Here is a 10,882-nt window from a genome sequence, read left to right as displayed (position 1 = left end):
GCTTGGCAGGCAAAACGGGCTAATATGCAAATTTTATATGCTCTTCCCACAAAGAAATTTGGGCTATGCGAGCGCGTCCATGGGCAATGCCCATTTTGCCATCTTTACTCACAAACTTCAGTTTTCTAGCTTTCCAACAAATAAATATGAGAAGTTGTGAACACCAATTTTGTCTAGCCCAAAAATTCATCTTCAATTTTTTCTTGAAAAAAACGATTATTTTTCATATTATGATAAATAAAAATGAATCTTTAAAGATTTGCTTCAATCAAAATCAGATCAATAAATAATCTAAAGATGGCAATCTAAAAATATACAAACTAATCAAATCAAATTATTTTCAAATCAAATTGATTAGGTTATATTTTTATAATACAATCAGAATAATTTGAGGATGAAAAATGATTTTTCTCCTTTTTGATCTACATTTTCGTTTTTTAATTTAAATAAATATAAAAGAAGGATTTTAAGTGACTTGATGATCACTTATTGGCCCTTTTAAGGGGTGAGTTAATTTTTAAAATATCATGTAACCATATTTTCAATTTTCTAATTAAGTTAAAAGTAAAATTGAGCATACAATATCATTGTTTGATTTTATAAGATTTAAAAGGTTGTTTTTATCTATTTTTAGGTGATACAATAATTTTAGGATTTTTAGAATCACAAACATTTTTATGATGACAAAGAGGATTTCGGTAAATTTAAAATTTTAGTGTTAAATAATTATTTTTTACTTCCTTAGGGGTACTACAATAATTTTTTGGCTTGACAAAATTTATTGGACTATTTTTAGAATAAAAATGGCATTTTCTAGGATGTCTCAGGACCTAAAAATACCTCATTCGAATTTTTTTAATTGGGGAAATAATGAATTCCTAATTTTTATTTAAAATGGCATTTATATGGTGGAAAAAAAAGAAATATGAATTTGATTAGGGGATATATCCTCTTAATGTTCTCCAAATTCTTAAGGATGGAGATTTGTTTTAAAAAAAGGCATGTGTCTAATTCTTTACTATCAATACTAGCGTAAAAAAAATATTTTGGTAGTTGTAGCATCTCAATCCAAAAATAGAAAAATGAACACACATAACAATTACCAATGCTCTAAAATTATCCCAGACACAACAAATTCCAAATATCCCAGAAAATTATCTCAAAAAGTAGAAAAACAACTTGCAACATCTCTTTTTCAATATGCTGTGTTCAGTAGTCTTCTGTCACAGATATGTCCATGAATTAGTCAATACTACCTGATTCACTTGCTGGTCGATGACTATTTGCAGTCAAGTAGGCTATTTCTGGCCCGATAAAGCAACATTTCATAGTCTCTACATTTGCACTAAATTTGGCTAGATTTCCTTACTCGTGTTCTTTTTTAGTTTTGTTTTGTCTCCAACAACTCTTATAATAAACAATAATAAATAAATAAATAAACCAGAATCTCACTATAATCAAAATGATAAATAATAAGATTATTTGTTTTAGAAAATCTTTCTATGTGATAATTTTTATTATCGTATAATCATATAACCTTTTTTGAGATTAATCTAAGATGGAGGAGGGTCACGGAAACGCTTCTCGTTTGAAAATTATCTTTGAATGGTCATGTTACGACATTTCTATTCATTCAATTAATTCATAAAATTAACAGAAAAAAAAATACTATTTTTAGTTAAATTAGTAAATAATAATAAAAAAATCATTTTCACTAATAAATAATCGAATCAATATCTTACAAAAAATAATGGCTAACCACATCAAGGATAGAGGGACAATCACCTCTCAGGGCTTTTTCCCTCAACTCATCATCGCGTTATGTCACTTCTACTCTAATTAAGACACTTAACCCACAAACAACTCTTTAAGAGCTATGTAGCATTGATTTCCTATGAACCATATGGATACATAGAAGCAAGGTTTCAACTTGTCAGACCCAACAAAAAATATATATTTTGTCACTTTAATAATTGATTAAATAACTAAATAATTTTAAAGTATGAAATAATCCATATAATTTAGTGATGGGTACTGTTTAGAATGAGCGGATATGATGCTAATACCTTCCATACTCCATAACTGACTCTTGAACTATGATATCAAAAATCCAAAGCCTAATATAATTGCACCAAAATATTTTTCTACATTTTTTATCATAAAATGTAGTGGCGACTCTAAGAAAGTTGTATGGCCGAAAATTGGAGCATGACGGTTATACTCACTCAGCGAGTCAGGAGACTCGCTCAGTTAGCCATACATTTTCACTAAGCGAACCCAACCTCACTCAGCGAAATTGAGACAACAGATTGGAAAATTCACGCTCATAAAACCTTGTTGAGCGAGATCCCCTCGCTCAACGAGAACAGGTTTGTGGAGAATTCAATTAGTTGGTTAGAGTTGCTTATATGGAAAGTAAGTTAGTTAATATTTAGATGATAGTTAGCTTTTAATTCTCTCACCTATATATTGTGTTTTATTCATTAAATCATTCACAATTCATCAATTTCAGTTCAATTCTCTTCTTTTCTCATGTTTTCTCTCCTTCTTGAGCTTGTATAGCTTATTCATCTTCTTCTTCAATCAGTTTTTACATGGTCTAGAGCTATTTATGTTGCATTCATTTATGGAAAATAATCCATCATCTTCTCAACATATGGATCCAACAAAAGATCCATCTTCATCCTAATATGTTCATCCCTCATAAAATCTAATAATAGCACTAGTGTCTCCACTATTGATCGGAGAAAACTATCATTAATGGACAACATTTATGATGATTGTTTGATCTAAAAACAAAAACTAGGATTTATAGATAGGTCCATTCAAATGCCTTCTAAAAATGATTCGTTATTTCCATCATGGGAGAGAGTAAACAACATGATGGTATTTTGGATATTCAATTCTATTTTCCATTTAATAGCATAAAGTATTCTTCGGATAGACAAGGCTAGTGATATTTGGAAGAACTTTGGGAGACATTTTCACAAGGGACCCTTTTCAAATTGTTGAGTTGCAAGAATCAATAGCTAATTTCAAATCGGGGGCTTGAATGTACCAAACTGTTTAACTGAATTGAAGATTCTTTGGGATGAGCTTGGAAATTTAGACCCTTTCCTAAGTAAATTTGTAATGTGAAATACACTTATAGTGCTCTAGTAGATCTAAAGAAATATAGATGAAATGACAATTGATTACTTTCTTGAAAGGATTGAATGATGTATATCCTGTAGTTAGATCCCGAATCATTTTGATTGAGCCTTTACCTAAATGAGTAGAGTCTTCTCTTTGGTTATTTAATAATAAAGACAAATATAAGGTTAAGATTTAGAAGCAAAGACTTTAGTTATTGATACTGGTTGGAGAAGATAAAGTTTTTCAGGAAGAAGCTCTCGTATGGGTAGATGAGCATCTAGAATCATTAGCAGAGGTTTAGGCACTTCCTACATCAAAGGAGCCTAGAATAAGAATGAAAATTCTAGAAAATTTTACACACATTGCAAGAAAATAATGCATGATTGGTAGTAAAGGGATACACTCAAATTGAAGGAGTGAACTCTCTAAATAATTTCTCACATGTGGCAAAGATAACCATTGCAATACTTTTAACTGCATTTGTATCTAACCACTACTAGTTTCTCAAACAATTGGATGTGAATAATATCTTTCTCCATGACGCTTTAACACAAGAAGTATACATGGTTAAACCATTTGGGATGGAGTCCAAAGCATCCAATCAAGTCAAAAGTCTCTATATGACTAAAACAAACCATTAGACAATAGTTTGCAAAAGTATCAATGCACTTGTGATTCTTAAAAAGCGATGTGATCTTTCATAGTATAACCTTCATATTATCTTATAAATGTAGAAGTTGATATTACTTATAATACTTTAAGTTCATTTGTGTTCATATTGATTTTACACATAATGGGAATCACATATTGCATTTGTAAAGCTGTACAAAAAAGCATTGATTCAAAAATTGAGAATCTGTGATTAAAAAATTTATTAAAAATTGTTACATTATTTTGTGAGTAAAATCACATTTATATACCTGATTTTAATAATAATCATATATCTGACATTCTCGTCATAAAAATATCACATTATATTTAAGCATAGAGTGAATATAAGCAATGAATAATATATGTATTTAGAACCATCTTTAAATTATTTATATTAAAACGGGAAAGTAGGATGCATACAATATATTTCATCAAATCATAACTCTTTCAGTTTTTACAATTATCGCAGGAAAATCATTTTTAATAATGAAGATAAAAAACAATATTATATAAGATAAGATGAATTTCTTATAAAAAAAAATAGTAATTTATTTACATTAAGAAGTAGTTGAATGTGTTGTATGTGAAATTGTGAATCAATCGAGTTTATGTTTTATAAAAAACCAATTGCAACACTTAAAATGAACAAGGTACACTTTGTTCCTAAACTTCTACACACTTTATATTACCACTTTTTTTTTAAACGTCTGAACAATTATAAATAAATATAACTAAACACTTCCATGTAATAACTCCATTATAGACGATCATATTATATGAATAGCTTCTGGTATACTCGTTATAATTTTTGATGCCCAATACCCAATTTGGTCCATAAGTAAGGAATAATACCAAAAGATGTAGTCAATACAGCCAAAACAATACTCGTGATGTAAACCCTCTTAGGACAGCATATGAATCAAAGGGCAAGAAAGGTGAAGGAGATCCTATAACTAGGGTCAAGGCAGGAGTCCTTAACATCTCAAATGACACAATTGACCTAGGAGAAGGTATGGGAGAAGAATATTTATGTCCTTACGGAATTTACTTATCTTAGTTTTATTACATTTATATAAATAAATGAGAACTTATTCTCATATAGTCTTAGGATTTATTTCTATCTTAGGAGTTGTTTAGTTGTTCAAGTATTTCTATTTCGTTAAATAAATCATGGGAGGGTTGGGATGTTATTTAATTTCCTTTCTAACATGGTCCATTAGTGACCAAGTGTTGTCTTAAGAGATTATCATGGCTACAACCTTAGTTTCAAGACAATAATACAACATGATTCAAGGAAAGTGTGCACGACAAGGCATTTTAGAATTGAGGAAATCTTACATGGAGGCACGAATCAAGGATCTCAAATTATCAACCAACATGGATCAAGGAAAATATATCATAAAGATATGGAGATAAGGGCACAACCAAACAACAAAGTGGTTTAAAGATAAATAGAAAAAATTATAGATTATCCAACTCAAAACATGGATAAATTTGTTTTCCTTTGAAACAAATAGATTTTTGTTAAAGGAGATGATTGACTCCTTCATTTCTGGTGTGTGGAAGCTTAGAGATAAGGTAGAAGATAGATATAATCTTCAAAGTGCAAATCAGTCAAGGGCCAAGTCAAAAATATCTCCAACCGAACCCCCTTTCTTCTCAATCTTTTGGATCAAAGCACATGATTAGTTTTCCTTAAAGATAAGGCAAAGATTAAGTCACGGCTACCCTAATCAAGCCAAGCTCAACTAGATTCAATGAAAGTCGAGTTGCTTCCAAGACCCTTAAAAATAGGATCAAACCTTGTGCAAACTTCAAGCCAGCCCGAGAGGACCTCGGCCAAGTCTAGGGTGGAATTTCAAATTCAAATTCAAGTCAACTCAGCCAACAACTCAATCCAACCGAAATTGATCAAATCAAATTAGATTAGGCTTGTTAGGATTATGTTAGTTATAATTTTATCTTCAGATTTCAATTTGTTATGTTAGATCTTATCTTTATCTTTTCAGCAAGGCAAATTTGTCTATTTATAATTTTGCTTATTCATTAATAAAGTCAAGTTTTACTTGGAGTAAAATTGGATTGAATTCCTAAAGTTGAGTCAAAACTCCTTAATTCGAACTTATCTAGATTCTTATTCTTGTGGCATTCTAAGACTCATCACCTTCTCGGTGTGACGTCTAAATTCTTATCAAGGATCCTTCCTTGTGGTGAATATCGTTGACTCATCAAACTCTTGAGCTTGTGGCGTCTCCATCTTCATATCTTTTCCATATTTTCCCACAAATTTATCCTAAAAATCTCTATCAATACCAAAACCGAATTTTGATTTATAAAGTTCTTAATTTCAAGCTAAAATGATCTTAATTCTAAGGCAGTCCCTTGAAGTTGTCATGAACCCGTAACTCAAGACTTTACGAGATGACTTTATCAATATCACAAATGTATTTTATAACTTCTAAATTTTTTTCTTTCCATTGTTACCCTCCATGTATGGAAACATCGCCCATATGGTGAGCTGAATAATACAACTGCATTAGGCCATTAGCTATGTATGCAACGCAACCATGCTCATAACTACATTGATAACATTTGGTGAAGAATGTGAATATGGTGACAAGATATATAGTGCAAGACTTTGCTTCTTCATACCATTAGAACATACATGCGGTCACAGCTTACAAAGTTCACAGACATAATTGTAACACTGTATTTATATAACTAAAAGATCAATTTCTCAACCATTCCAAACAGTTTGAACTGCAATTAAACTTCTAACCAAGGCACACTGATTCAGAGTCCTCAACATCATCTTCGACAGCGACACTGGTTACATCTTCTCTAGTAGTCTTGCTAATGCTGGAAGCTGATGAGCCAATGGTTTCACCAACACCATCATCACCACCACTACCACCACCATATGTTGTGATCGCTTTTCTCTTTCTCCGGCTTCGCCATTTATTCAACAACTCGGAAACCTCACTTCCATCTCCTTCCCTGACTTGTAATTCATTATGTTCTCCACTTGTCACTTCACTCACCCTATCATGACCGAAATACTCTGGTGTTATAAGAAAGATCAGGGGCCTATAGAAGCATAGTAGAAAGATAAGTAACACAATGTACACATATAAGGACACCCAAACATAAAATGTCCATTTCCAATGGCGAACCAACTCTTTGGACCAAGGTAGATGAGTGTTCATCACAATTTCAGCTTCATATATCTCTGGCAGAGATGATGTTCCTGCTCTTGGATGCAGAGTTACTCTAATAGCATTTGTTCTTCTATGGTCTTCCTTGTGCCTCACTATTTCTACATTAATTTTTTGGATCTCTCCTGAGATTCCTAGTACCAGAGGAACGCCCATCAAAACGGTCCGGGCTAGTCGAACTGGGGAGCTTCGAAACCTCAACATGCATGGCTGGCTAGATTTTGCTATCACATTTCCATTTACTGATAGGAGTTCTGCACTCAGCTGTAAAATTACAGTTATGGTAAACCTTATACAAAACCCTTATGAGTCTGTGCTTAACAACAATTAATATATATACCCAATCATAATAATATGCTTTAACTAATGTTGGCATTGAAAGATGTCACTCCACAAATCTAACAGAGCTATCACATTTTCAATTACTTTTAGGATTTCTGAACATACTTGTAAAACATGTAGATATTGAATTCGGTCCTCTCGAGATATTAGATATTTGCATGGACCAGTTTTATCACTTAGAATTAAAAGCTCAAATTAGTCCTTAGAGATCTAAAGTTGGGTCTAACAAAATTTATCATATAAAGAACTAATTTAACCCCAACTTGAAATCTTTGGAGAATAATTTTTATTTCCTAATTCTTCAAGGACCAAATTGGTATACTCGAATATCTTTGATGGATCAAATTAAGTGTTTACTTGTGAAACTATTCCAATTAACTCCAAACTGAATTGGGTCCTCAATAAAATATAAGTGTTTAGTTAAAATCCATGAAGCTCCGATTCGCCATAATTTTGGAATGAAGCTAGAAGAATAGTTTAAAAAGGAGATTTTAATCAAGAAGGTAAGTAGAATTTAGTAGCAGCAAGATCACTAGCTTGAAGAAATAAGGAAGGAGGAAGACGAATAAGAGCCTTTGTGGCTCTGATACCATCTTAGTAACCAGAGTAAGAAGGAAGGAGAAGAGGAAGATAATATGAGAAGAAAAGCATAGTGATTGTATTGATATTATTATTGTGTATTGATATTATTATTGTGTATTGCATCATAACAAAGGCAAGCTAAATAGCCAAGGAAAAGGAAAACCAGATTGGTTACTAAACAACAATGTGAAGTAACTAACTTAACTACCCAACAAGGAGGGAAAAACGGTTAAAATCGTTACCCAATCCTATCTCGAATGAACTAAAATTACAAAGCAAAGTAATATGAACAGAAGCGATAAATGCAGAAAGGAACATGAAGGTTGAATTGTATGATGAGATGATGATAAGCCTTTTAAACATTTAAGGTAATGCCATAAGCTAGAGTCCTACTCAATACTACTAACCAAGTTTTTTTATCCTACAAACTACTATAGCCTAATTGAGAAATGACACAAGGTTTTTTCATAGTCAACATTGCAACTTAAGGGAAAATACAAGTTATGACACAGTTAGTAATGAAGATAATTTTCTAATAATTGTCTAGAGTCTGAGAATCATAAGATCGCTCCTAAGGCTTTAGCCAAGAGAGCTACCATGAATTCCTATAAGTATTCAGAAAATAGGAATTAATTAGTGAAGAGTTTCAGTTAATGAAATAAATTGCAGTAAAGCATGTAAGCCTAAAACCTTCAAAACCAGATAGCTTGAAATCATGAGAATAAATCATTTCCTAAAATGAAGAGATAAGTTATCTACTCCAACTTTAGCTGATATATGTTATATTTAATTATTTTTTACAATAATATTTCTAAAAATAAAAAAAAAATACACATATCATAATTTTAATGTCAGAAATAGATAACTTATTTCATGATATACTTATTCTCTTAAATCCTACCCATACATCATAAAACTGCATTCTCCTCTCATCCAAAAAAAAGCAAATTATACGATTAATTCAAATTATCGTTTTTTAAGTATTGTCTAGATTTGATTCATGTAGTCAAACAAATACGGAAGGAAAATACTTAATTGTCATTGTATATATATAATCCAATGATAATTAGAGAGAAAAGCATACCTGAAATACGCCAAGGTCCCTATTGAAGTCAGATTCAGGCATCACAAGAACCAAAGAAGCATCAAATGTGTGGCCAACTGGAACACTTATCTGCTTTTTCTTGATGTGACCACCAACTCCACCATCAAACAAAAACACAGCTGTAGGGTTAGCATCAGTGTAATCAAAATACATATTTTCCTTTACAAACACAGGCTCCTCCACCCATAACCGAACCAAGCAAACACCCACCACAGAAGCCACAACCAGAACCAAAACCAGGACCATGCATACATATGCAGCACTCAGAAATCCAAGTCCCAGTTTCTTTAGCAACACCTTGGAACCATAAGTGATTTGGGAAGGAGCTTGTTGTACTTCTGATTCAACATTTTCTTTGGTCTCTTCTGCACGATGGTAGTATTCGGAGGTCAAAGTGAAAAGAGAGTAAATTGGGGAAAAGATAGAAACTAGGCAATTGTAGATGAAATCTACTTGGAATGATAACAGTTTTTCTAACCAATTGGATGGTTTAGGGAAAAGAAAGAAGTGATTTTGGTCTTCTACCTCCATGGGAACGTAGCAGAGTGCAGTTTAATAGACAGATTATATAAGGGTGATGGGCACCTGGGAGGGAAAGAAGAATGGAGAAATATATTTAGTCCCAAATTTTATATGTAATGTCAATTACAAAATTTTAATTTTTATTGTTCTTTTTTGCCTTCATCGGAAAACAGATATATGAGATTTGAGAGGAGTAAGGATGAGACAGAAATGCAGCAAGGCAATGTTACATGGTGTGGCAGCGCACGTGTCTTGTGCATGTGAGAAGAAGATGGTGTCGTGGCAATCTGCATGAGAAGAGAACACTGAAAGACAAACTGGTTTTTTTTTACAGAACAGTTCCGTCAGTTGAAGTTTAAGCATTCAAATTTGATATTTTATTATAGAGGCTCAACACAATTAGATAAATATTGGATTAGCTTAATCTACTTTTCGTACCTCGTCAACTTTTACTTCTTTTTGGAAGTTTTACTATTTTAAGAAGATAAGTATGAGAGATCTCTCCTTACACCAATTAAGTAATGTCATATAGTTACTTTAATTATATGAATTTCAAATTAAACACAAACTATTTTAATTCTGTTATTTTTGTCTATAACAATATGTTGAGTTGGTCTAACTTTGTCTAATGATACAAAATCATGATTCTTGGGGAAATAGCGAACAAGACAATTCAAATGAGGTAAGTAACTCTGGTTCTGATTGTGATTTTGATGATTCCCCCACATATGACATATTATATGGTGCTTATGTAGAATTTTATGAAGAACTAAAGAAATTAGCAAAAATAAATGTCGTTAGGAAAATGTTAATTTTGGTGGATGAAAAGAAGATTCTTGAAATGCAAAAATTTATTGATGAACTCAATATCGAAAATGAAAACTTATATCTTAGATGTGTTAATTCAACTTGTGATTGTGCTTCAAAAATGACTATGACATCCTCTTGTAAAAAATGCAAATCCTTTGAAAAAGAGAAAACATGTTTGAAGGAAACAATTGCTAATTTTTATAAGGGTAGTCATAAGCTACAAGAAACATGTTGATTTTTCAAAAAATTCATATCATAAATCTCCTACTTATTTCTATTGTGGTTTGTATGGTCAAACTTCAAATACTTGTCATATTAGATTGTACGGTATGCTCAATGGTTACTGTATTTGGACTGAAAAGGGACAAGATCCCAAGAATACTAACTCTAAGCGACCCAAGACTATTTGGTACCTAAAACAAACAAGTAAATATTATTTTGTAGGTGTGCCTAAGGACATATGGACATTAATGGTACTTGGGCGGTGGATGTTTTGGGCACATGACATGTGATAAGACCA

At 31.9% G+C, this 10,882-nt stretch overlaps 1 protein-coding gene across 1 annotated transcript; it reads right to left on the bottom strand.

Moving 5' to 3' along the window:
* Positions 1–6,412: 6,412 nt before the first annotated feature.
* Positions 6,413–9,677, bottom strand: LOC109337002 (seipin-1). Its single transcript, XM_019573853.1, has 2 exons — positions 9,010–9,677; positions 6,413–7,265 (listed from the first exon to the last, which is right to left on the bottom strand). Exons 1-2 carry the CDS (start codon positions 9,559–9,561, stop codon positions 6,561–6,563), a joined length of 1,257 nt encoding a protein of 418 aa, XP_019429398.1. The 5' UTR covers positions 9,562–9,677; the 3' UTR covers positions 6,413–6,560.
* Between the last annotated feature and the right edge of the window lie 1,205 nt (positions 9,678–10,882).

This window comes from Lupinus angustifolius, unplaced genomic scaffold (assembly GCF_001865875.1).
Source record: "Lupinus angustifolius cultivar Tanjil unplaced genomic scaffold, LupAngTanjil_v1.0 Scaffold_1_670, whole genome shotgun sequence".
NCBI lineage: Eukaryota > Viridiplantae > Streptophyta > Magnoliopsida > Fabales > Fabaceae > Lupinus > Lupinus angustifolius.
The sequence above is the reverse complement of the archived record's forward strand: the minus strand, read 5'-3'. Positions and strand labels throughout refer to the sequence as shown.

Bases quoted from the DNA above. Each gene is read 5' to 3' on its own strand.
- LOC109337002 (XM_019573853.1), bottom strand. From the start codon at position 9,561: ATGGAGGTAGAAGACCAAAATCACTTCTTTCTTTTCCCTAAACCATCC. The intron at 7,266-9,009 runs GTATGCTTTTCT...GTAATTTTACAG, and splicing joins GGGACCTTGGCGTATTTCAG to CTGAGTGCAGAACTCCTATC.